This window comes from Balaenoptera musculus, chromosome 3, assembly GCF_009873245.2.
Source record: "Balaenoptera musculus isolate JJ_BM4_2016_0621 chromosome 3, mBalMus1.pri.v3, whole genome shotgun sequence".
Classification (NCBI taxonomy): domain Eukaryota; kingdom Metazoa; phylum Chordata; class Mammalia; order Artiodactyla; family Balaenopteridae; genus Balaenoptera; species Balaenoptera musculus.
The window spans coordinates 153053405-153080442 of NC_045787.1; the positions used below are offsets into that span (position 1 = coordinate 153053405).

General features: G+C 52.9%; 2 protein-coding genes across 2 annotated transcripts in view; one reads left to right on the top strand and one right to left on the bottom strand.

Annotated features, from left to right (window-relative positions):
* Positions 1-27038, top strand: part of ADAMTS2 (ADAM metallopeptidase with thrombospondin type 1 motif 2) — a 217405-nt gene that overhangs the window by 133040 nt on the left and 57327 nt on the right. The window contains 2 exon segments of the mRNA XM_036848550.1: positions 2265-2467; positions 24184-24267. Coding sequence (XP_036704445.1) covers positions 2265-2467; positions 24184-24267 — 287 coding nt within the window.
* LOC118891957 (eukaryotic translation initiation factor 2 subunit 3-like) lies at positions 24829-26397 on the bottom strand. Its single transcript, XM_036845870.1, is given in 3 exon segments — positions 24829-25199; positions 25202-26264; positions 26356-26397. Coding segments are annotated over 3 exon segments (1452 nt in total). The 3' UTR covers positions 24829-24852.

Sequence of the window (27038 nt, forward strand, 5' to 3'; positions counted from 1 at the left end):
CTGCATGGTGACTTCTTGGGTTAAGGTTGAGGGCACACTCTGATGCCTTCAGAGGTTAAGTGGGCAGCAAGGGCGGCAGGCCAGGCGGCGGACCCCTGTGTCCTGTTTCCAGGCATGGCCGTCACTCCACAGCTCAGTGTAAACTCCCCTCCCCCTCTACAGTGACTCCATTTCTTAATTTCTCAGACAAGCTGGCTATTCTAGGTTTTAACATGAACTCTCCAAATTTTGAAATACTGTCAACCAAATAAGGTATTTAAAAAACACCGCATGGCCCTAACAGGCACCCCCGTGGTCTGGTTTTGCTCAGGGACCACCTGTCAGTGACCCCTGGCTTGACAGGGGCAGAGGGTAACATCCAGCCTCTTCCCTGGGAAGAGTTTTTTATGGAAATTACCATCTTTCTGCTTCCCAAGGTGGTTCTGAAGGTGAGCTGTCCCTGCTTGTTGAAAATGCAAAGAAATAAATGTGTAAAAATAGAGTAGCAATTCCTCAAACCCAGTGTCAGGTCTAAGTAGCTGATGTCTCCCCTGGGAGCAGCAAGGATGGTCCTGAATCATCTCCAGGCAGCCCAGCAGAAGGACGAGCTGTGCACTGGCGCTCTCCCTGGAGTGGCCCTGGGCAGTGCCTGCCGTGTGCATGTGTGTGCGTGTGTGTGGAGTGTGTGTGTGCCTGTGCATACTGGGGGGACATGGGGGACTACAGGGCTGGGGCGGGGGCACAAGGACCCCAGGAGGTAAGGAATGCCAGCAAACGCTCAGCCCTGGCCCTAGCCCGTCCCTCTTTTCTGTGCAGCCCTTCCCCCTCTGCTGCTCCTTCACCTCCACTTTTCCTTCCATAGCCAGGTTGCAGGTTTGTGTCTGAAACCTAACAGACAGCAGGTGTAAAGACGAGAGCTTCTGGCTGGCTGGGGGGCTCTCTCAGTCTTCTGGTCTGTAAAATGGAGGCAATAATGCACATCAAAGAGGCCTGTTGTCAGCACTGGGTGAGGAGACATACTCGGAGGGGCCTGGCCGCCTCACTGTGCCTCCAGAGGAGGCTGTGGACAAGAGCTTAGGGGACAAGTGAGAAGAATGGTTCTGGAAGACTCTTTGGTGATGTCATGATAACCTGACGTCCTAGGTCCTTCCCAGGGCAAGAGTCTCTGAGACACACCTGTTCCTCCCCCCACCAGGAGTGCCAAGGAGGGGCAGGACCCTGGGGTCAAGGACCTGGCGTGGACACAGAGACCAGTGCAGGGCCGTGAGGGGCTTCCAGAGGCTTTGGCACTGGGACTAATTGGACAGTGTGGTCTGTGGCTGCCAGTGATGCTGAAGGTCAGCCTGGCCAGCTCAGCTGCAGTCCTGAGAGGTAGGGGCCAGGTCTCTGGTCCATGGTGGGCTCCAGGCCCAGTGGGAAAGTAGAAGGGGATTGAGACAGATGCTGCAGCTCTGCAGATGGTGCAATGACATCCTGGGGTCCTGGGCCTGATGCGATCCAGCCCCTGGCCCCCTCAGCTGCGGCCCCTAAGGCCCCATGCCCCAGATGGTCTGCCCCGCTCTGAGCCAGGTGTTTAGCCTGTGGGGGACGGAGTGAACCCCTGCCAGGCAGACTGTGGGGGAGTTGTCATAAGAGGGGCTCATCCTGGTTCTTGCATGATTCAGTCAGGCAACCTTTCATCACTTTGGCACTTGGCATCAGGGGCAGGCACAGTTCTGGGGTCGGGGGGCACCCATGGCCTGGCCCCAACCCAGGAGTTGAGTGGGCGGGCCTGGCACAGAGATGAGGGACCTAGCTCCAGCCAGGGACTGAGCAGAAAGTTCCAGAAGGGGAGCTGTCTGAAAAGATGCTGTGAAACACATACCACCTGGGCTGGGCCTCAGTTTCCCCGGTTATAAATGGGGAGACCAGCTCTTTGGCACTGGGTGGCCCTTTGGGAGTGTGCGAGTGTGTGAATGGGTGAAAAGGGTCCACCCTGCCCAGCCAGCTTCCCACCCTCTCTGTTCATCGCTGGGAGCCGAACCTGGCCTCTGTGATGGCCGAGCCGTGGGTTTGCGTGCTGCTGGGTCTGAGCTGACTTGGTACATCACTGCTGCCCTCTCTGAACCTCCGTTTGTGAAATGGGGACAGAAATGCCCTCGGTTAGGGTGCTGTGATGATGACAAGCCGATGGCCAAGCTGGCACCTGGCAGGTGCCGAGTTGCGTCTGAGTGGGGTTTGGTCCTGCTGCGGTGTCCCTGGCGAGCCTGGGCTGCTGCTACAGGCTGTGTCCTCTCTCCTTCCAGGGACCTCCCCGAGCGGCCTGGACAGCCTCAGCCGTGCCCTGGGCATCCTGGAGGAGCGAGTCAACAGCTCCAGGCAGAGGGTGCGCAGGCATGCTGCGGACGACGACTACAACATCGAGGTCCTGCTGGGGGTGGACGACTCCGTGGTCCAGTTCCACGGGAAGGAGCATGTGCAGAAGTACCTGCTCACCCTCATGAACATTGTGAGTGGGGGTGGGGTGGCAGGGGCAGGGCACTGGGGGCGGGGCTGGGAGGCTAGGGGTGCAGGTGGGCCAGGGCAGCTGTGCTTGCCACGGTTTCCTGGTGGAGCTGCGGGATGAGTGACATGGTCACAGGGAGGCTGTCTGGGTCTACAGGTGAGAAAAGGTGACCCTCCCATCGATTTTGTTGAAGCTCAGTTTTCTCCCCTGCAAAGGGCGGGTGGAGGGGGCTGGTTCTGACTTGGCAAGGCTATCTACATGCTAAGGCAGTTTTCCAGAAACTCGTCATTTGTGTACCAGTTTTCTTAATTTTTCATCATACCTACATGGTATAGGCTGTGTATTTTCCTGTAAATCAACTGACTCTTTTTAAAACTTAAAATTATTTACAAAGGCAACCTCGCTTTATTGTAAAGGTGACCTAGAAGTAAAATGTAGAGCGATGTTATTCAAATCCAGCTAGACAGTCCTGCCTTCTGCCGGGTCTGCACCACAGCCCACGATGTTCAAATGGGAGATTAGTGTGTGTTAGAGAGGAGGACAGACAGACCGACACCCACCCGAGGTTTCTCCTTGAGGTAGTTAGAGGAAGTGAAGATGGAAGAGAGCATCCGTTTCTCCCTGTGAGGTTGGGCTCCTTAACTGGGTGACTGGGTGCCACCTCAGCCTCCTGTGGCACCACGGGACACCTGCCCTGTCTACCCAATCCTGAGAGATTAAGCTGTTACCCCTCCCCTCATTCCAGCCCCTTCCACCCCAGAAGGTATAGGATGCTGACCTTGTAGAAAATGCAGTTCCTGCCTCTGCCCGGGGTGGTGTGGAGGTCCTGCCCCTCAGTGCCTGGTGCCTCAGTTGAGCCCTGCTGGGAGAATATTAGGGGTTGGAGGGAGATGCAGTGGGCCTGCAACCAGGACACGCTGTGGGCCGGGCATTGTGGGAGGAGTGGATTTGTGGAAGGAAGCCTGGGCTTGCAGGGGGCTGGAGGTGAGCAGGGAAGCCCAGGGGATAGGGAGCTCTACAGCAGCAGGGCTGCCCCCCAGCCTGTCAGTGAACTGGGTCCTCCAGAGGCCCAGCTGCTGGCGAGCAGTGAGGGGGCAGGACATTTACTCCTGGCCTGGGTCTCAGCTCTGCTTCCCGGGCCATGGTGAGCCCCTGGGAACTCAGCTGGTCCTTGGGCAAGACCTCCCAGAGCCCTAGTGAAGAGATAGGTCAGGGGCAAGAAGGAGGATATGAGTGAGCTGGTCACTGGACCAGGAGACCCCTGCCTGCCGGCCTGTCTTGCTCTCCACCTGCCTTGGGTAAGTCATTGACCCTCTGGAATGCAGCCATCTCATCTGCAAAGCAGGGCCGAGGTCTGTTAACGTTTGCAGATGTTATTTTATTTTGGAGAGTGTTGTCACACTTAATCTCACTTATTTTTGAAAAGTACCTTTAATATAATAATAGTAATAATAATACCATGATGGCTACAAATATTGAGCTCTTAATATGTGACTCTGTGTGCCAGGCTTGTGCTAGTGACTTATCATGCATCATCTTTGGAAATCTTCACACTAACTCTATAAAATTGGTAGATATAAAATCTTGTCTGCCTTCAAAATATATGTCTTTCCCCAAGTATTATACTGCCCTCCAACCCAGTGGACAAAAGGACTGGTTGTGGAATTCGAGAGTCCTGAATCCTGGTAAAGGAAAACTACTTGTTTCTTCACACCGGAATTAGCATACACCCCACAGAGTAAGAGCTCAGTCTCCTAAGATGGGCCCCACTTCAAATGCTGAGCTCAACTCCCAGGTTGTCAGCTGTGCTTCTTACCAACCAGCTCCTCAGGTTCAATAATTTGCTAGACCAGTTCACGGAACTCAGGAAACCACTTTACTTAACTATCATCGGTTTATTATAAAGCGCACAACTGAGGAACAGCCAAATGGAAGAATGCATGGGGCAAGGCATGGGGAAGGTGCGTGGAGATTCCGTGGCCTCTCTGGATGCACCACCGTCCCAGCAACTCGATGTGTTCACCAACCTGGAAGCTCTGCGAACTTCATTGTTTAGGGTTTTTATGGAGGTTTTATTTTGCAGGCATGATTGGTGAAATCACTGGCCATGGGTGATTGAACTCAATCTCCAGCTTTTCTCTCCTCCCTGAAACTTGGGGGTGGGGCTGAAAGTTCCAACTCTCTAATCATACAGTTGGTTCCTCTGGCTACCAGCCCCCATCCTGAACTATCTAGGGACCCACCAAGAATCGCTTCATTAACATAAACTCAGGTAAGGTTGAAAGGGGCACATTATGAATAACAAAAGATTCTCCTCGCACCCCCATCATTAAGGAAATTACAGGTGTTTTAGGAGGTCTGTGCCAGGAACGAGGGGCAGAGGTCAGATATAGATTTCTTATTATTTTGCACCTGGGTTACCCCTGACCCCACCACTACCAGGTATGTCACCGAGAATGGGCTTCAGTCTTCCAAGCCTTGGTTTTCTCATCTTTAAGATGGGCAATAATTTTCATCTTGAGTTGTCCGTGAGGATTAAATGAGATGATGAAGGTGAACGTGCTTCACAGTCTTTAAATAAATGTGGTTTTACTATCGTGACGATGACAATATTTAGTTTAGCGACAGCAGGTTTAGAATTATTCCTGACAAGTACGGCAAGGACTCTGAGTGTCTTCCTGAGGCTGGTGGATCAAATCCGCCTTTTCCCTGGTGTGGAGGGTCCCTCTGTCACACACGCCTTATGCCCATGAGCTGGTAGGAGGAAGTCTAGAACTTTGTCTTGGTTTTGCCAGTTAACTTCAATTTATTCATTTACACCCCCGTGATCCAACTGTACCTCAATTTTGGATAAGAGTGTGGTTTGGTTAGTTTCTTGAAAAGCATGAGAAATATAAAAATTCTTAAATTGAAACAAATTTGATCATAACAGAAGGGGATTTTAGGAGATGAATCGGAGGAGCTGAGATAGAGTGCTTGGACCGTGTCTTTTTTCCCCTGTTGCATCCGGCAAGTGGTGCTTGTTCCAGGCACAGCGGCTGGTCCTGCAGAGGCGGAGGGCCTGGTGGACACTCCTAGGCTCAGGGAGACACGGCAGTGGGGGGTATCTGTACCTCCAACCTGAGCTCCCACCGTAAGAGTGCAGTGTGGTTGAGGGAGATGAGGCCCCCTGCTTGGATCCTGTGTTGCCTTGACAATACCCTCTAAGGCTCAGTGTCTTCACGCAGGGTACGTGCACGCCCTGGGAAGAGTCCCTGGGGATGATCTAAGGCACATGAGCCCTTTGGTGGTCTTGGGGAGGAGGGGGATTGAGGGAGCAGGAATATTTGAGAAAAGATGAGCTTCTTTAGAAGTGCTGTCCAATAGCACTTTCTGCATTGCTGGAAATGCTCTAATTCTGTGTGTCCAATACAACAGCCGCTAGCCACCCTGACCCTTGAGCGCTTGAAATGTGGCGTGTAATTGAAGAACTGAAATTTTAATTTAATTATGTTCCAATAGAATTTTTAAAAAATTTTAATTATGAAAAAATATATAAAATTTACCATCTTCACTGTTTATAAGGGAGCAGTTCAGTGACATTAAGTATACTCACATTATTATGCACCCATCACCACCACCCATCTCCAGAACTCTCTTCATCTTACAAAACTGACACTCTGTACCCGTTAAACAATAACTCCCATTGCCCCCCCTCCCCAGCCCTTGGGAAGCACCATTCTACTTTCTGCCTGCTGTGCTCTTCCTCTGAACTTGACCAGCACATGGCGCTAAATGGCGGTGTGGGTGGCCCTGGGTGTGGGGGTCTTTAGACCCTGTAGGTGCTGGCCCACCTGAAGCTGCAGCCAGAGCCCCATGAGACCCTACAAGGCCTGGCCAGGGTAGGACTCCCTCTTCTTATAAGTGCACAGCTGGTCTTGGGGCTTCCCAGCATTTGGAGCCAAAGCAGCAACGTGGAGGACAGATGTGGCGGCAGCCGGCCCAGACTGTGCTCCAAGTGAGGCATTTGGTCAGCAGTGAGGACAGCCAGGACCAGGATGGAAGTATTCCCAGCTCCCAAGGCTCGTGGCCAGCCCTGGGCGGACAGTCTGTCCCCTGAGGGAGGTCACAGAGGCCCTGGGAGGAGGGCCTGGTGGGGGTCCCCATGGCAAAAGACCTGGGGAATGTGGGCTCCAAGGACAAGCAGAGGCCAACGTGTCAGGCCAGGTGTCGGCATGGCTCAGCCCTGGCAGCTCTAAGCCAGCTTGGTCTCCCTCATCGTTCAGTTATTCTGCTTGCAGGACTCCCTTTGGGGTCTCTTCGTGGCAGACCCTGGGCTGGAACGTGGGTCCTGGTGTGACACCGACATTTCAGGTTCATCAAATATCCACATGCTCCCCTCCCTTCCATTTCCCAGCCTCCCTTGCACCTCATTTTTGGGGCTGTGTGGCTAGTTTTAGCTAACGGCCTATGTGGAAGGAAATGACATAGGTCGCCTCTTGGCCAAAGCAGTTGAGAGCCAGTGTGTCCACTCCCTCTCTCTCTCTCTCCCTGCCACAGTGACCTTGGAAGTCACATGTCCCAGTAGCTGCAGCCACAAAATGGGGCAGGGCCGCCCAACATGCATAAGCCTGTGATGTGTGCAAGGAAACACACACCAGCCTTCACTGTATTAAGCTACTGAAATGTGGTAGATTCTCTGTTAACTGCAACACAGCCCGTCCTATTCTAATACACACAGCTCCTGCCCATACAGTACGATCAGCAAATGTTTACTGGGCATCAACTCTATGTCAGCCGTGAAATAGGGCCAATGTGGGGAACAAGGGGCCCAAGTAAGAGGGGAAGTTGGAGGCAAGGAAGGCCAGTCAATAGAGGGACTTGGATGTGACTCTAAGGGCAGTAGGAAATTGCTAGAGGTGCTACTTCCTTCCAACATTAATGGGCAAGACATTTAATGCCCTTTTTTCATAGGAAAATGGGAATTAATCCATCCCTCTTTCCATCTCAGACTCTGGAGGGTCAGAAGGGTTGGAAATATTTGCTGAGCATTTCAAGAGAGCCACCTGGATGTAGAAAGGGTCTCATGGTGTTCAGAACCCTCCCACCAACCCATTCAAGCACCTCTTTCGAGGTCCAGTTTCCTTCTTTTCTTCCTCAAATCTAGAAAAGTGACATTCTTTGTTTATTAAAATATGCTATATTTAACATGTACCATATACTATTTATGATGGAAAATTAGAATATATTCATATAGGTTTGTGAATGTTTTCTCCTATCAATTATTGCCTAGTACTTCATTTTAATGATGGCATAACATTGCACCACGTGACTGTAGCATACTTTTTAGGTGATTGATTATTTATATGACTCATGTAACAAAATTTATTTCCCTTTTAGATGTTAGTTTGGACACTAATAGTAATGAATATCATTATAGCTGAAACTATTACTCATCCTTTACTATTTCCTTAAACTAAGTTCCTAAAAGTACAATTCTTGGTCAGCGGTTATGTGCAGTTTAAAGCTTTCTATGTCAGAAAGCTTTCTGTTCATTTTCACCTATTCAGGTTCCATTGAGTAAATGCCCATCTCCTCACCTCTTCACACCGCCAAATCCTTTTTAGCTGTGGCAGTTTGATAGCTACAACAGGGATATACTTTTTGTTGTAAGGTGTAGGTATTTGATGGTAATGAGGTCCCATTTAAAAATATATATATATTTTAAAACAGTGATCATCTTATATTTTTATGATTGACCTATTCATGTTCTTTATTCCACTGGGACTTTAGCTTCTTTTGTGTTAATCTGAAGAACTGTTATATTGAAATAGGTTAATTTTTTGTCTGATGTTTGTGTGGGAAATGTTTTCCCCAGTTTTGTTGTTTGCCTTTTGTTTTATTTTGTTTGGGGTTGGTTTGTTGATTGCTTACATTTTTGTGTTTAGTCATGTCCTGAGATCTTTTCCTCCCTGGTTTTTCCCTTGGGGGCTGTCTTTGGCATTTCATGCCCTCTCCAGAAGTTAATCTTCTGGAGTTTCTTTCTGGTTGCCCCCAACAGTGACTCCCATGGCCTGTTGTCAGCAGTATCATTTCCCAACCCCCAGCCCTCACTGACCACCTGACCATTCTTGCTGTGCATTCAGCTGCGGCAACCCCACACCCAGAATGTCTCCTGGGTACAAAACTCCCGGGGCAAAGTGCAAATTGAAAATGTGGTTCTCTTATTCAAAGAGCAGGAAAAAGTGTCATAAAAGGTACATATACAAAGCCTTTTCCTTCCGTATACAGTCTTTCAACTTGTCAAGATTTAAAATTTTTCTATTTATTATCACTCTAAGCGAAGAAAAATTAGGATTTTTAATTATAATCATGCATTTTACCATTCATCTTTATATTGTACAAGGCCTGTTTTAAATGCAGATATTAGAACATTTAACTAGCATGGGGAATCACCAAAATTAAACAGATTTGTACTTTATGGCTTGTGCCGAAGGGTGCCGCAGGCTGACCAGAAGTTCAGACAAAGCACCAACCAGACTTAAGAAGGTTGGGAGGAGGAAGAGAGGCCCCCCCGGGAGTGGAGCCATGAGGGAGCACTCCCTGAGGGCCCCTGGTCCTGGCCAGTGATGCAGGGTGTGCCCCCGGGGCCTGACAGCTGCCTGTCCTGTCTCCCGACAGCTGCCACTGAAAGAACACAGGGCATCTCCCCTTCCCACGGACCGACCACCCCAACCCAGGTCATGCCCTGCCCCAAGATGCCCCAGGGCACATGTGTCCACCTGACCCTCCCCGCACCTGCATGCAGGCCCCTACAGTGGTCACTGAGTGGGGCGTAGGAAGCCAGGAGCCTGTCCTGTGGAAGTGGGACCACGTGTGAGCCAAGGCTTCCCTGTCCCAGCAGATTTCACTCACAAAACACAAATTCAAAGGTAAAATGATGAATTTCAAGATGGTAACCACAGAGCGTTAAGCCCAAGTGCAGAGCCCTCCTGGGTGTGGGCCCTGGTCACTCACCCCTGAACCCAGGAACCTGAGCCTGTGCTTCTTGCCTCAGGGCCCGTTCTTATGGCCCATCCCCATCCTCTACTCGTCTGGAGGCTCAGCTCAAATCTACTACTGCTCTCGGCTCTCTGCCCAGATGAAGAAAGCTGGTGCCTTCTGAGCACTGAGGCCAGGCTGTGGGCTGAGGCCTCATCCCTTGGGGCCCTCCGCACTGATTTTTACCTCTTGTACACCGTAGCCTTGAGATTGCTGGCAAACCCAGGATGAAGCCCTGTGTCCTGGGCCCAGCGTCCTTTAACCTGGCCAGAGAGGCTGGGACCCCTTGGGGAAGGCTGCCGGAGAGCCTCATCCACACGTTTGAGGGAGAAGGGGGGTCTCGATCCCACCACCAGTAGGCTGTGAGGATGGAGCTGGGAGCACTGGCAGATGTGCGGCCCCTCCAGCCATGCTGGCTCCTCCAGGGCCCATGCCCCACACTGCTGCTGGGTCCCACCTTGGTCCCCTACTTAGGTGTGCCTCTCCGGCGCTGGCCTCCCCCTGCCGCCATCCCGTTCCTGCTCCTCCCGAGTCTTCAACTCTGGCTCATCTTCTGACCTTCACCAGGCTCAGCCCTGAGGACAAGGAACTCCCCCCTGCCAGGGCCCCCCTCTACACTGGGAACTGTGGTCCTGTGGACCCCTCTTCCTTGGAAACGGGCTTCCTGCCTTGCCTGGAGCTCCCAGGCTGGGAGGCAGTCAACACTCCTGAATGTGCCTGCTGCTGACTCTGGTGCCAGCCCTTGAGCTAGTCTGTGCTTGCAAACTCAGCGCTGTGGCGGTGCGAGCCTGGCACCTCAAGGAGCCATGCAGTGACGCAGCCCTCATGTTCGCGGCACCTCCAGTTACCTTGTCAGGCATGGACAGTGGGTCTTCTCTGGGCTCAGGTGAATAGGAGGCCAGGGAGGAATGCCTTCGGGGAAGACTCGAGAGCCATTATTAAAGTAATATGTTTACAAATGCACTTTTAAAAGTAAAACCTATTCATGCCAAGACTTCAAGAAATATAAAACTTAGGTACAAGACTAGTGCTTCCTATATGGCTTGTAGCATTTAACTAAAGCATTAATTTCAATCCTACTCTTCCCTGAGCAACCAAAGGCCTTGGTGGTTGCTCGGCCTCTCAGGATCCGTAGAGACCTAGCGCTGCTGCCTGACTGAGCTGTTGGTCCGCTTGCACTCCTTCTAGATGTGGGGCAGGCCAGTGTGTTGGGGGATGACCTGCCCCAGAAGACGGCTCTTTGCTCCTGGGAGCACATCCCCTCAGGAGGCCTGCCAGAGCCTGCTGAGGCCACGGTACAGATGTGAGGTGTCTTCCCCTAAAGTGCCACTTTTTCCAAATGGCAAGCATTTTAAAACATCAATTTTATATGAAAGTAAACTGGGACATATTACTGAGTTAAAGCAAAATTCACCTGAATTTTTCAAGATAAACTGGAGCATCTAAAGAAGGGTTGCCAAAACTATAGCCCAAATCTGGCCCATCATCTGTTTTTGAAAATAAAGTTTTATTGGGACGTGGCCATGCCATTCATTTATGAATTGTCTATGGCTGCTTTTGTACTACAATGGTGGAGCTGAGTAGTTGGGACAGAGACCATACGGCCCACAAAGCCACTGTCTGGCTCTCAAGAAGTATTCGCTATCAGGGTGTAAAGAAATCTTCTACTTGCTTAGTGCCCACCTTGAGCTGTGGCCCCAGGACTTTATAGTTGCATTTGCCTCCCACTGTTGTCAGCGCACGTACGCATACGTGTTAGGGAAGCATTGAGCATAGAATGAGGACCAGCTATGGAGTCAGAAGCAGTTGCATCCTAATCCTGGCTTTTACCCACCTGGCCAAGTTCCTGCCTTGCCCTGAACTTGGTTTCTTCATCTTTAAACCTCCCACGCACTCTGATCCATAAAGACCGGCACACTCACCGACAAGAGGTACCCCCCGGAGACAAGCTCCCTCTCTCCCTCTTCAGGCCTCTGAGCCCCTGCAGCCAGAGCAACCCTTTCTTGCTGACCATTGCAGGGACCTCACACTTGAGCTGAGCTCCACCCTCTGCCTGCTCAGACCCCAGCCCACCCCCACCCCAGCTTTGCCAGCTGAATGGGTCTGTGAGGTCACTTTGGGGATTCTTTTTAAAGCAACTGAGTGAGCATTTTAAAACAACATAGTAGGAGGAGCAAGATCTCTGGGCCAGCAGAGCTGCCCCTCCCACCTGGGCTAATTGCTCATGTTCTGGAAGAATTCCTGCCCCATCCCCTCCACCCCAAGCATCTCTTCTGTCAGGGGCAGACACACTCCTTAGGCTCATGGAGAACATGGGATCCAAAGGGGCTTCTGAGCTTTCAGAGCCGACGCCATACCCTTTGACCCTTCCTAGTGTGGGATCAGTCCTCTGTACAGTGTGTTCTTAAACATTTTTTATTGAATGATTTCTGTCTGTGCCAGGATTCAGATATTTTCCCTCTTTTCTTTTCTAATTTAATCCAGAAATTGGCCTGGGCTCACCAAAGCCTTGCCAGGATTTGCAAACAATCAGAGGCACATGGGCTCCAGTTCTCATCAACTTCCAAGAATGCTGGGGACATGTGGTGATGGTGGGGAAGGCAGCGACAGGACAGGAATGTTTTCTGCTGTCTTGGGGGTGATCTCGTGAACTGGCCACAGAGCTGCAAACCTGCCAGGGGGAAAACGCAGACCCAAGTCCCATTCACGTGTCTCTGGCTCTGGTTCCTGGGGAAGAGAAAAACATCTCTGAAACTGGACACTAAAACTTGGTTCCCTTAAGCTGAAGGGAAGCAAGCAGGGCTCCCGGGGCAAGAGGGACACATTTGGGTTTAGGCCTGGCCATAGCAAAGGATGTGAGGATGGGGAGAAGAAGTTCCCACTGTCATACGGCAGCTCCCCAGGCCCCAGGATCTGCTGGTGCTGTGGCCACAGCCGGACGTTCCTGGCGCTGTTCCTGTTCCTCATGCTTGTCTCGCTGGCCTGAGAGCATGGCCCTGTGTGCCACCAGGAAGTACGACTATCAAGGCCAGCAGTGTGTGAGGCTGATACAGTATTTAGAAGAGGGCAGCGCTCTCAGATGCTGACAGGAGCCAGGCAGGAGGCCTAATCAGGGTGTCCAGGCTGTGGACAATAGGGAGTGGTGGGGACTGGGGCGACAGGAGAGGCTACACCTCTGGAGATCCCCTCCTGGGTTCCATTCACTTGTGGTCATTTGGGAATAAACAGGCACACTCTTGTGAGCTCCCCACCCTACCCCGCCGAGAAGCTGGAAATCCAACTTTTACAGGAAATCTAATTACTTTTCAACGTTGGCAACAAATTGAAATTAAGACCTCATACTGCACTAGTGAATCAGAACGTGACTGGCCGGTCAGCGGGTGGATTGTTCCTTCAGGCCTAGAAGAAAGGAAGCGACTGCCTGCCCTGCCCTGCTGTGTGCCATGATGGGGGATAATTAGTGCCACCTCCTAGGGCTGTTGTGAGCATGGCTTGAGTTAAACACCAGAAAAGTGCTTAGTGGCGCTCTGGGCACATGCAGAGCATGCCTCAAGTGTGAGCTGACCCCGGTCATGTATTCGCTCCTTGGGCGCTCTCAGAACCCTGGTCTAAATGGGCCCCACTCTGGGCACTGGGGTGCAGAGGTGGGCAGTCGTGTCCCTATGCTCAGAGAGATTGGAGCACGGGAGGGGTGGGGCGCAGGGCGAGGAATACGTGATTTCATCCCGGTTAATATGCCTGCTGATCACGCAGGTACCACAGGGTCACAGGGAAGGGCGCCTCAGATGAGGGCCCCTCGCGCTGCCCCTAGTGCAGAGGCGGAGTTGACCAGGAGGGGAGCATGGTGTAAAGGCTCAGCGGCATCTCCACATCACAGTGCAAGGTTGGGCCCGACTAGAGTGTAGGGTGCTTGGGGAGAGGCAGGAATGAGGTTGGCAAAGCCTTCTGTGCTGGGCTAAGGGGCCTGGGATCCACCAACATACTGTCAGGGGAGTCATGAGTTTGCTTTGGGGTCTAAAGAGACAGAAACATCTCTCTTAGGGAGTTTGGGGTTCATGCCTTTTACTATTGGAAATGCCTCTCCCTATGGCCTAAGAGGCTGACTTTTCACACATGCTGGCCCCAGGCAAGGAGGCACTTATATGATGGCTGTACGTTGCCCCAGTGTCCCTGTGGGGTTCCCTTTCCTGGGTAAGGTCACTGAGGCTCAGAGAGGCTGGGTGGCACAGGTAGAGTGTGGCAGATGGGATTCCCATACCTGTGTGGCCTGGGTGCCATTCCTCTCCACGCTGCCCACGGCCCCGACTGTCTTTTCCATCTATGACTCTCCTGGCTTTTCCCCTTGGCTTCTTCATCTGTTGTGTCTTCCTGTTCTCTCTAGGGTTTGCTCACCCACCCACCCACTCATTCACTTAGTGCATGTCTCTAGGACACCCGCTATGTGCCAGACAACAGTTCTAGGTGCTGGGAATGTCGTGTGAGCAGCCCTGAGGCCCTGCCTGCGTGAAGTCACATTCCAGTGGGGACGGGGGTGGACAGTAGATGCCCCCTCCTCCCAGGGATGATGATGCAGGCGGAGAGCGTTCTGATGGGGGGAGCCGAGGCCCGTCCTTACCTCTGCCTCTTCTTCCCTGAAGTGTGCGGCACTCTCCTGCCCCCTGGACTCCCCCACACCTCCCTCCCCACTCTGGGAGGCCCCCTGACAGCTGACGAGGAAAGCCTCAGAGCAGCCTGTCCTTGGCCTCCTTGGGGGAGCCGGCAGTTGTCAAAGCAGGAGTGAGAGTCCCCCGGACGAGGAGGGCCGGGTAGTGTCACTCCTTGGTGACAGCTCTGGGCAGCTGCAGAGCTTGTCTCCCGCAAGCTCCAGCAAGGAGGTGACAGCCGAGCCAGAAGAGCAGAGAGCACCGCTTCCCGTCTGGCTGTCCCTCCCATCCAGGCTCCTCCTTGGCTGCCCCCTGTGCTGCAGGAGTTGCAGCTGAGTGACCCTTGAGTTCTCCTCCACTGCCCAGGGGGCCCTTTGGTGGCATGTCTCAGGGGGGTTAGGGGTTCACACAAAGATGCCAGAAATTTAATGTCAGATTCAGAGGGTCTGCTTACCTCGTTTTGCATGTTCAGCACCTGGTGAAGAGCCAGGCACAGAGTAGGTGTTGAGGAAATGTCTTGTGAATGAACAAATCAATGAGTAAATGAATTCTCATAGAGTGACTGTGGTCCCACCGACTCCCATAAAAAATAGGCTCTATCTGGGACTTTCCTGGTGGTCCAGTGTGTAAGACTCTGTGCTCCCAATGCAGGGGGCCCGGGTTCAGTCCCCGGTCAGGGAACTAGATCCCACGTGCATGCTGCAACTAAGAGCCCACATGCTGCAACTAAAAGATCCCGCATGCCGCAACTCAGACCCGGTGCAGCCAAAATAATAAATAAATAAATATTTTTTAGAAAAATAAGCTTTATCTGTCCATGGAAAAGAAGTACCAGTAGCATAAGTGTTCTTGTCCCTTCTTCGTTGATGCTCAAGGCTGTTTGTCTCCACCATAGATGCTGGAAGTTTGAATCACCAGGTCGTAGGAATGTACAGTTTTAATTTCAGCAGATTTGCCAAATTGCTCCCCAAAGCCTTTGCCCTGGTTCCCACGCATGCTCACGTGGGTGAATCTCCCAGTTTCTCTGAGCCTCTGTTCCCCAGTAGGTAAACGGGGGTAGTAATGCTCACTTGCAGGGTGCAGGAGGTGAAAGGTAGTGCTGTGAGGAGGCACCTGGCACAGGTCTGGGAAGGTCAGAGCTGACCAACGAGGTGCAGCCGTTGTTCCTTCATCCACGACATCTGCCAGACCAGCCCAGCTCTTGTCCTCGAGAAGCTTGGCTCTCTTGGGGACACACTGGCTTGCCTTAGTGCAGCTGGAAGGACAAGGGCCTGGCTGGGGAGGTCAGAACCGAGGTGAGCCTTGAGCTGGTTGACCATAAGTTGGCACTTCCGAAGTGGACAAGGTGGGGAGGGTGCAGTTCTGTGTAGACCTTCAGTGTGTCCTGGGAATGGGAGGCCTGGAGTGGGACAGGCACGGGGGTGCAGGGCAGGGAGGCCTCGGAGGGTATAGCTGGCCAGAACGGGGGAGCTGGGATCGATCCTGAAGCTTTGGGAGCCAGCTGGGTTCTAGGCATTGAGGATGCAACAGCTAAGGTTGCAGAAGAGCCCCCAGCTCTCAGCGGACACAGACAGGCCCAGTGGAGGGAGGTGGCAGTTAGCAGACTAACAAACAAATGAAGGGATATGAGGCCGTGATGGTGCAGCAGAGGGAACGGGCTGGAGGAGAGCAGCATCCAAGTGAGCATAGCAAGCTCTGGGGGAATGTCCCCTGTACGCGGCAGAGTGAGTGGGAGGCAGCCAGGTGCGGGGGTGGGGCAGTCCTCATGACTAGCAATGAGACGGGTCCTGTGGGCTCCCGTGGCCCTTCTGACCCTGAAGTGACCTGGGGCAGGTACTTGCGTGTCCGAGAACTCAGCCCCTCTGCCTTTGGTTCTGGGCTCCCTGTGCAGCAGGGTATGTTCATCCATCTTCTCAGCTGCCTATTTGTTCTCTTCTTCCACGCTTCCGGGCGCCCGTTCCCAGCCTGGTCCCAGGTGGTTAACACACTGCCCTGCCCGGGGACAGAGGCTGGCAAGAGAGTGCGGCGACTCAAACAGAATCTCATGGTGCGAGGGGCCGTGTGCTGCACGGAGGACAGGAGTGTTTCCCACTGTGTTCCGAGGTGGCTCCTTACATTCTGGGTGTTAGGAGTCGTGCCGAGGGATTTCACTCTGGAGGAGGGCTATATTCGCAGCAGACAGCTCTGGCAGCGAGCTCTGATGCTGCAAGGAGGGTCGCTCTGAAGCTTGCGAATTTTGCTGGGAGGTTCACCTTTCCTGGTGAGCCCCTTGCCTTTGCCAAAGGCACAGGTGACAGTGTGAACGGTCAGGGTTTCCTTAGTCTGTTCTGTGTCAGTGCCTGGTAGGCAGGATCCCTCCCTTCTTCCTCATCACGTGGGGGACCCTGGGGCCCTAGTGGCAGTGGGGAGAGGCTGGCCCGAGTCCTCGCCGTTTTTGCTGTCAGGTCTGGCCCCAGACTCTTTACCTGGACTGCTCAGGTATGCTGAGCCCCACCTGGTCCAGGTCTGGTGCCGTGAAGACCCATCCACTCTGAAGCCTCTCCCACCCCAACCAGCGTAGGCAGGAGCTTCTGAAGCCCACACACACCTCTCAGGGGCTGGTGGGGGGGCCGGTTCCAGGCCACTACTGAGGCCAGTTTACTCACAGGAGCCCCTCCCGTTTCTCACCTCCTGCTAGAGCCACCTTGGGAGGGGACTCTGCTCTTGCGATGTGGTCTCATCTTAGGGTCCAAGTGTGGAGCAGGGCCCGTAGCTCTCAGGATCTATGTTTGACCCTAAAGGTGTGTGAGGAGCAGCAGCAGGGGTGGGGGGCCATAACCCTGGGTCTGACTTCCTGCCTCTCCTCAGCCTCCTCCCCTAACCTACATCAACCAGGGCAGTTGCTTCTCCCTTGTTCCCCTCCCCAGGGACCTCCCAGGTGCCATGCCCCCCCCCCCATGGTGGCATTTTCCCTCCTTCTTTCCTTGGGTCACATGGTGATAGGGAAGCAGAAGAATATGAATTATAGGAGGGACGAAAAATCATAGTTTTTTCAAATGGCATGCTGGTGCCCAGTTGCTCACCTCACAGGGGTGGGGTCGTGCTCACAGGCTCCGAGACAGGGATGGGGTGGGGGGCCGGTGAGGATGCCATGAGGTGTCGCCACCAGGGGCCTCCCTGGAGTGCTTCCTCTGGAGGAGACTCCAAGCCGGACCCTCAGGGCTCTGGTCAGGGAGGGCTGAGGAGCTCATGGGTGATATCCCAGGGCTCTCCAGGGCCAGGGCCGCTGCCAGCAGGAATCAAGATCCCTGCCTTCTCTCTGCTGCTTCCTGTCAGTGCCCTCCAAACTGGCCTTGGGGGGACAGTGGGCTCTAGCCTTTGGCCTCAGATGAGTCATTCTGTGTCCTGCGGCCTCAGCAGGGTCCGTCCTGCCCTGTTCTGCGGCATTATCCCTTTCTGATGAGTTCTCGGGTGGTGAGTGGGAAGGTTGGGCCCCAAGTGGTGGTGTGGCTGGTGGTTACCCTGTGGTGGAGCTGGCAGGGAGAACCCCAGGTCTGGGTCACACACGGATACCTGGTGAGTCCCGGCATGGGCTCTGGAAAACAGCCTGGCTGTTCCCTGCAGTCCGGGCAGGCCTTTCCCGGTGGCCCTGAGGAGAGCCCAGGTGGGCCCAGAGAAAGGACTCAGGGTATTTGACCTTCTGTCATTTGATGACGGCTCTACTGAGTCTGTGCTGTGTGCCTGGGATTTTGCTGGATGCTTTAAATATAGTGTTGAGGTCGGTCCTCGATACAGCCTGAGGGGCTAGAACTAGTATTGCCTCCATTTCACAGATGAGGAAACTGAGGCTCAAACAGGCAAAGTACCAAGCCCAAGTCACAGGGTAAGATGGCGGCCGAGCCCACCCTGGAACCCGTGCAACCTGATGAAGTGACGAGGGATGGGCAGCTTCTTGGAAGTAATCAGCGCCAACATGGGCAGTTGTTTAAGACAGCTTTGTTCCTTCATTTGCACAGTAAACATTTGTTGAGCCTCCAACCTAGATTCTGGGCATCGACGTACTTGCCTGGGGGTGGAGGAGCCCAGCCCCACCCTGGGGACCTGCAGAGATGTCCCCAGGCCCAGGAGAGTGTGGCCTCATGCAGGATTGGGGACTGAACGGTTTCACCTTCGTGAGAGGAGTCACAGTGGGGGTCCTGGGGGCTGAAGAAGGGGCTCCACTTGCCTCCCATTTTTGTGTACAGTACAACCTTAGTAATTCCTGTCCTGCCCATTTGCATTTCATGACAGTTTGATATTTTGAGCAGAGGCCAGTTTGTTCTTGCTTTTCCTATGAAGCATTTGCTGAGAAACGAGTGGTAAAGAAGATCTGCAAAGGGAATGTTTATTCTCACAATGAGACTGGGCTTTTGCAGTCCCGTTTGTGTCATGAGATGCACACGAATGAAAATACTCACTGGAAGCCCACAGACTTTCTGCCCCAGGTTCTACAGCACTTTCTTCATCTCCACCTCCACCGTGGCTGTCCAAGCCTTCTCCTGGGGGGCTCAGAGAGACCAGCCTTCTTCCCAGTTATGTCAAGGGTTCCTGGAGAAGCCACAAAGCAAAACGGGCTACGTGCCTACCTCCTGAGGCCTCACGACTGACTCCTCCAGGCCTGGCTTCTCCCCCCAGGGTGCTCGGGCTCCTTCTTGGTTGCCAAAGCTTGGCTCAAGGGAAGAGGTGGTAACTCTCCTGAAAGTTGGGCGTAAGGGTTGGGAACCCAAACAGCCCCTCTGCCCCTACCTGCCTCAGTAGGAGCCCCACGACCTGGACCAGCCCCCCTCTGTCCTGACCTGTCCCTCCACCCTGGCAGGGGAGAAAGTCACCTCTGGCCAGCAGCCTCAGGGCATCTGCCAGGGCTCACTGGTCGCCCAGGGCAGAACTCTGCCACAAAGAAAGCAAACTTTTACATTATCATGCAGAGCCTGTGTCCTTCCTTATTGTCTATTCCAGAACAGAAACTTGGCTGCATCTTTGCATAAGCAAAAGGCGCATTACGATGTATTTCCCCAAACAAGAGAGCTCTTGGCCTCTCTCTGCAGAGAGAAGGGCTGCGGCTTTGAACCTTTTCCCCAAGGTTTAAAGATTCCAGGATCAATTTCTCAGACAGGGCTCAAGGACGTTGTCCCTGCTTCCCCTCCTCCTGCGGTCTGGGCAGAGGTGAGCACACAGGCCTCGGGAGGGCAGGTGGGGGTGGGGAGGCACTTGGGCACTTAGCTGGGTTTTTGATCATTACAGGGCATCGTGCACCCTGCTGCTGTCACACATTTTGCCCATTTCCTCTTGTTGCACGTTTACCAACGTTATTCACTCATTCACCCATTCAGAACTCTTTACTGAGCACCTACTGTGTGCTCGACACTGCTAGGGACACAGCAGTGGCCGAGGAGGAGGGGTGCCTCCACATCAAGTGCATAGTCCAGTCTGGGAGCAACTACTTTAAGGGCTCACTTTGAACAGGAGACAGTCGTGCTGGGGAGGAGGATGAGAAACCAGAGGGCACAGCAAGTGCAAAGGCCCTGAGGTAGGGACGGGCTCCCTGCGTAAGGAGCTCACAGGTCAGTGACTGGACCATGGTGAGCAAGGTGAGGACAACCTGAGAAGAGGGAGCAGGGCTTTGATTTTGTCCCAGTTGCAGTGGGAGGGACCTGTGGTGGCAGTAGGGGAAGGGTACCAAGGTGGTAACTGCCCTCCTCCTTTGAAATACATCGATTGCTCTTTGTTTTTTCAAATGCTCTTGTATTTCAAGAATTCAGAAGCTGGAGAGGGAACTCCAGGTATGAACCATCGCACAAGCAGCGGGAGAGGGCAGCTGGCTTCCGAGAAGGCAGAGCTGTCAGGAGTGAGGGTTCCTGGAGGAAAGTAGCTGAAGTGGAGCTCAGAGAAGCCAGCCAGGGCCAGCTTAGAGAGGGCCCCAAGTGCCAGGCTGAGGGCTGAGGCTTGTTCCTGAAGGCACCGGGGAGCCATTGAGGGTTTCAGGCAGAGGAAGCAGGAGGTCAGACCTTTCCTGAGTGGCGACCATCGTGAAGAATGATGCGTGGCCGGGAGGGGGGACACGAGGTGGGAAGGTGCTGCTTCCTTGTCTGCCTGTGGAGGAGATGGAATGGGAGTCAGGGGAGGAAGGGGAGTTGGGAGGGAGATGTTTGGAAGCAGCCTTCTGTCTTTGTGGCTCTTTGTGCCATGTCTGTTAGCTCTCTGCTTGGCAGAAATGTTGTAGCTGTGTCCCTATTATGGAGGCAAGTGTTTTACTGGGCATCTTACTTATTCCCGGGGGTCTCTACGCCACAGTGGGCCCTGCTGGCTTCTGGCCTCACCGGCAGCATCCTGTGGAGAGTGGGATGCAGCTGGCCTCAGGGGGCTATGGCAATTTCACAGCCCCCTGAAAAGTTGGCGTGGCCCTGGCGGGGCAGGACAGGGCCCACTCCTCAGCAGAGCCAGCCTCCTGCATGGCCCACAAGCCCTGCCTTCTGGCCTTTCTGTTCCTGATGAGTCGCAACGTGGGGATTGGGAGCCAGACACCAGAGGGGAACCCGTTTGCAGGTGGGGGTATTCTTCCACACCACCGTAATGAGCAAGAAGACGTCCCAGGCCACCTGGTCACCGTGGGGGTCCCACCTGCTTGGGAGGGGGCTGCGGGGGGCCGGGCCTCAGGTGAGGCCACCGGGAGGGCTTGTGAGTGGGAATCCAGGTTGGGGACCACCCAGAAGGTCCAGCAGCTGCCAAGAGGTGCCTGCGCTGTCGGGCGAGGCTGGGGCACACCCAGCTCGAAGCCCTTCCTCCCTAAGAGGAGCAAACTGTGTGCAGCTGTGTCCCCGTGTGGAAGGGCGGAGGCTTCCCAGGAGAAAACAGTGAAAGGTGCACCACAGTGGAAGGCTACCAGGGAGGGCAGGGCTGGGGCATCTCGAGAGCAGGCCTGGCCTCCTTGCTGGCTATCTGCTGGGCGTGCTCCAGACGTGCCTTGTCTAGCTCCTCAGTGGTCCCGGAGGCCCAGTTGGTCTCCGAGGCCAGAGTCAGGGTGCCCAGCCCAACTGACAGGAGCTCGTGGCTGATGGGCAACTCAGAAGGCAGAGCTCCCCCAGCTGGGCCCTCGCTCAGCAGCCTGGCACCCCCTGGCTCTGACTGCCTGGCCCTCACCCCCAGCAGGAGGAGAGCCTCTGCCTTGCAGAGTCCAGCGCCTGGTGGTGGGGATCCTAGGCTTCTGGCGCCCTCCTGTCTCTCGAATTAGGAGTCAGGGTCAGACCTGCCCAGCATCCAAGAAGGACACAAGACCCCTCACCCGAGATGAGAACGACTGCCATCGGCCCCAGTGGTGGGACCAGGAGAACAGGAGGATCCTGGGCCCCGATGGGCAGGGTCTGGCCCAGGAACTGAGAAGAAGCCCTGCATCTCCTTCCTCCCTTGGGGACCAGCCTCAGCTTCCTCATCTCTCAGGAGGGGCTGACACCCCTGCTTCTGGCCTCAAAGGGCTGTTGGGAGCATAAAATGAGGTAATTCTTTGAACTCAGCCCTGAATTCCTTCCAAATAACAATCTATCCTGCCACTGTCCCTGGATGCCCTAGGCATAGCTGGGAGTCGGACTCCATTTCAGCTCTCTGAAGCCACCCCTCCTTGACATGAACCTGTCCCCTCCCAGGTCCCAGAGAGCAGGTTCAAGCTCTCTCTGTTTTCATCTTCTTCCCAAACGTCGGGGCTGTTTTTACCCTCTCTGCCCCACCCCGACCCCCCACTCGAAGCATGACCTGGGAGTCAGAGTTGAAGGGAGTAAAGTGAAGCTGGCCATTCACTCCTGTCTCTCTCCCCTCTCTCCTCTCCTGCGCGCCCTCCCCCAACCCAGCCCCAGATGCAGCAGGACCTCCCTGTGTCACTGCCTTCTTCCTTTCTACACCACGACTTTCAGTCAAACTCCGTGAGCCAAATTGGCGAGGCTCTGCTTGTGAGAGATAAAGCGATACCTTGGAGACAAAAAAATCCTCTCTCTTAAGAAAAAGTAGTTTTTAGGGTTATTGTCTCACTGTGGACCAAAAAGTCTAGTTTGACCCTCAAAAGTGGGCAAGGACCTCCGTGTTTAGGGGGTGTGCACCCGGTCACCGTGACCTCATGGGGGACTGCGGGGCGATATGACTTAGCAGCAGTGACTAATACAGTTTTCCTGTTTTCACCAACATCATTCCATCATGCATGTGCGGAAGTCTAGTCCTCACAAAGCTTTGTGACATGGGGACTGTCATCCTTGTTGTACAGAAGGGAAGGCCCGGCAGGGGTGAGTTGGCAGAGCCTCTCAGGGCTCCACCTTTTCAGCTGCAGGTGTCACCTTGTCTGGCAGGTGGCTCTCAGTGCCAGCGTCCACCCTCTCCAGACTCATGCACCGAGTCACAGTGACCATCCCATAGGGCTATCAGTCGTTCCTTCCCTGAAGGAAAGCCAGGTCGGGGCAGAGAAACAAATTATAATTGGAAGGTAGATTTGTGGGCAGGAGGCTTCCGGCAGGGGCTGCACTTAGGGCTGGCTGGTGGCCTCCCTGGACCCCGCCGTGCATATTAGCTCTGCCTTCCCATTGGTGCCGTCTCAACACACAGCAACGGTGACAGTAGCCACCAGGCTCCTTGTCTAGCATGCCCCATGTGCCTGCCTGTCCCATCCATCACGAATTGATTTTCCTTGCTAACTCTCAGATTTCCCAAAGGGTTTTCCTACTGTTTATAGGTAGCAATTACCATTGCTCAGATAGAAATTCTAAAAGCTGGGATTCAGGGGGAGTATGGCACTGGCCTGAGATGACAGAGTGGGCTCTGGGAGGCATGCTTGGCGGGGTCTACCCTCACAAAGGGTAGGTCAGCAGCCTCTGGGCTCGGTCTGCATACAGGGAGGGGTTGCATGGCCAGTTCGTGCCTCTCCACTGAGTGATGGTATGAGTGGATCGGTTCTTTTGACGAGTGTGTCCTGAGTATCTGCTGTGAGCTGCTGCGTCCTGGGTGCTGGAGACATGCAGGGAAAATACAGGTGGCCATGCAACGCACAGTCCCGTTGGGAACGCAGAGAACTCAGGAAGCAACGGACCCTGGTGCTCTCTGGGAAGCAGATCAGACCTGGGGGCCCTTCCAGGAGGAAGCAGCCACGAGGCTGGGCCTCCAGAAGAGTAGGGTTTTGTCAAGAAGCGAACGAATGAAGTGGGTGGCAATGAGGCAGCTGTTCCAGGTAAGATCCTGAGAGCGTGTGAGGATGGGAAGGAAGGCTTTGTCGGCCCTGAGCCCAGGGTTAACCTGACCAGTGTTTCCAGAAAGTCATGCTGGCTGTGCTGTGGGGAAGGGAGGGTTCCTCACCTTTCTTGTGCAGTGGACCCCTTTGACATCTGGTGAGGCCCATGGGCACCTGCTCCAATAATGTTTGTACATGTAAAAAATAAAATACATGATAATAAAAGAATGAAGAAATACAAATGAAGCCACAAGTATGAGCCGCAGTTATCAAAACAGAACACAGAAAGCACCTTTGTGATATAGCAATATATGTTCTTAATTAACACATTAAAAATTAGATCTGGTGGTGTGTCTAAAATGACCCCCCTTTCCAAGCTGTGATGAGTGTAGACAACATCTCACAATCACCAGCAGCAACTGAGGAGTGATTTCTGCCAGTGACAGTCCCGGCATTGCCCCTGCCACTGGGGTTTGTGGCCTGTGTTCACCCTTGAAGGAAAGGCCATGTTGCATTTCCAGTGGTCAGGGTCCCCATCCCAGTGTAGGCTCCAGATGGAGAATCCCTGAGTTGGTGGGAGGGGCTGCTGAGGAGAGAGAGGCAATATCCTGGCAGGGGTTGGGTTGGCTGGAAGGGGGGCCGGAGGAGCAGAGGGAGAGGAAGGGATGGATCCAGAGTTGATGGTGATGCCTGGGTATAAAGTGTGGCAAAGAGGAAGGAGTGGGGCTGGGTCCCAGGGTCCTGGCCTGGGGCCTAGCTGGGTGGTGATGCCATTTGCAAAGCCAGAGCTGGTCCTTGGGCCTGTGGTTTCTGCTGACACGTCCCTGATTGTCTTTCAGGTCAATGAAATTTATCACGATGAGTCCTTGGGGGCCCACATCAATGTCGTCCTGGTGCGGATAATCCTGCTGAGCTACGGGAAGGTGAGTGGGCACTGCAGGCTGGTGCCTTCCAGGCACACCAGAGCCCCCGCCTCTGTGGGATGAATGGGGCCCTCCAGTGGGGTGCAGGCCTCCTATAAAAGCCTTTGAGTTGGCCAAAACCACCCTGCCTCTCCCTGGCTGCCCTGTGGTTCCTACAAGAAACAAGGAGCTTCTGAGCCACGCCTACTCTCCTTTCAGCCTCACTCCTTTTAAAATTCAGGGTTTTTTTTTTTTAAGAAGAAAAATTTTATCTCAAACAGGTTCAGTGGTATATGTGCTACAGCAAAGGCTGGTTGTAGCAGTTTCCTTTCAAACCTGCACTGATGTATAAATTAGACATTATTTGGGAATGATTAATTTCTGGTAAAATGTAGATTCAATCCAACATTATGCCAATTTTTACATTTATTGTAGACCCTATTTTAGTACTAGAGGTTAAATTTTCATCACCAAAAAATTAGAATAACCTTACAGCTACTCCTAAGGTAATGAGCTATGCAATTAATTCCTCACTGTTGTTTTGAAAATATACCCCTAGGTTGTTAAGAGAAATTCCAACTCCATCCAAATCTATTATTTAATTCTTCAGTCATCATCTACTGTTGGCTTGATTGTCACTCCTCTTCTTATTTGACCCCAACCAATTAAACGCCAGTGTTTCTCAACTCTTTGGCTAAGGGCAATTTTTTCTCCTACTTCGGTGCACACAGGATTAGTCAAAACCATTTTGCCCAAATCAGCTTTGACTGCACTAACTCTTCCTCCTGTCGACAGGGATCCTATGTTCACCATAAGCACTTCATTCTTAGACAGCTTTTGCACTTTTGCTGCTTTCTTGTCTCCTTCAGTGCGTACACCTAGAAGCGGTCTGAGTAGGAAATAGGAAATTTCCAATTCTGTGAGGATTTCAGGTAAAGCTCCAACTGCGCCATTCTGTCAGCCCGGCACAAAGTGGGGTCAATTTTTGTTCCAACTCCAATAAGACCTCCTGGAGCAGCATAGTGAAGATCATTATGCTCTGCAAAAAGCAATACAATTTTGGAAAAGATGGGTTTACACATGAGTTTTCCTTCACTATCTTTGGAAACAATACCAGGTCTGACTTCTATCTCCTGGCCCACGTTTAGTACTCCTTTTAGAATACTACCACCAGCTACACCCCTCTTAAGGTCATCAACCTCACAGCCAGGTTTGTTGACATCAAAGGATCTAATAACAATAAGTCGGGGTTCTGAAGTAAAGTCTCTTGGGGGTACTGGAATTTTCTTTACTATGTACTCGCAGACAACTTCAATATTGTATTTTAGCTGAGTAGAAACTGGAATAATAGGAGCTCCTTCTGCTACTGTACCTTGTACAAATGCAAGGATCTGTTCATACTGTTCTTTAGCCTGGCTTTCTTTTACCAAATCAATTTTATTTTGTAGAATCAAAATATGCTTCAGTTTCATGATTTCAATAGCAGCCAGGTGTTCAGAAGTCTGAGGCTGAGGACAAGACTCGTTACCAGCTATCAACAGAAGAGCTGCATCCATCACTGCAGCACTGTTCAGCCTAGTAGCCATCAAAACACCGTGGCCAGGACAGTCGACGAAGGAAACACGTCTGACTAATTTGAAGTTCCCTTTGGTCCCTGGAATGCCTGTAGGAAACTCATCAGGTGTACTACTTCCACAGGATCTATAACATTCTTGCCGAGGACAACTTGGGTCGTCAAGCTTATATATCTTAGCATTAGCAAAGCCAAGTTTGATTGTAATATTTCTTTCTAGTTCATTTTTGAACCTGACCGTGTGAACTCCAGAAATAGCTTTTACAACCCTAGATTTCCCATGAGGTACATGACCAATTGTACCTATATTAATTGTGGACTGTCAGCTGATAACTTCATGTGACAGTGGCATCAACTTGGTGACATCCAAAGCGTTGAGATCTTGCCGAAAAAGGTGCGGCTGCCCTAAAGTCACACCAGCCTCGCCCCCCACCCCCCACCCCCGCTATCTTGCCTGGAGGCTAAAATTTAGGTTTTGTTATTATTCAAGTTTGGTGAGACCAACAGATCAGCAGGTGACTGCCATGGTTTTTTACCCAGAGTTTCTGGCCATGCAGGGCTGCACGGGGAAACACCATGGTTTGTCAGGAGGCCTAGGGAAGGAGAGGGAAACTGTGGGCGAGCACCTTTATTGTGGTTTCCTCAGGAAGGACCAGGTGAGGCGGGGTAAGCAGGCTTAGGATTGGCCAGTGTGAATAATTCTCAGCGGGCTCTGGAGCATTGGGTCTGCCCCTAGTTGTCTGGTACCTGGCCCTAGGTGATTTGCACAGGGGATAGTGGGCTGGAGTGTGAGAGCCCAATGAAGGAGGTGGCTGGGGGTGTGGACTCTGAATTGGTTGGTTTGCATTTGAAGAGCATATGATCCAGAATGAGTTGTTTACTGTCTCTAGGAATTGGTTGACCCTGGGACGAGCAATTCCTCCCAGGTCAGCAAGGCCCTGGATGTCAAAGCATCAGAAACCACCCGTGTCCTCCTCTTCTCATGCCATGTAGCTGCTGTTCTAACTGAGCAGTCTTGCCCTTCTTACTTTCCTTTGCTGTCAAACTTGGAACCGTCTTTCCTAGCAGCATGCACGGGTCTATGCACCAGGATTAGAAAGCCCCCAGGCACAAAGACCTGAGATGGAAAAATAAGGGGGTGCCTGAAAGGAGAGCTGGTGAGGAAGGAAGGAGCCCCATGGTGCTGGCCAGTGTGGACTGAGCAAGTGCCTGTGCCAGG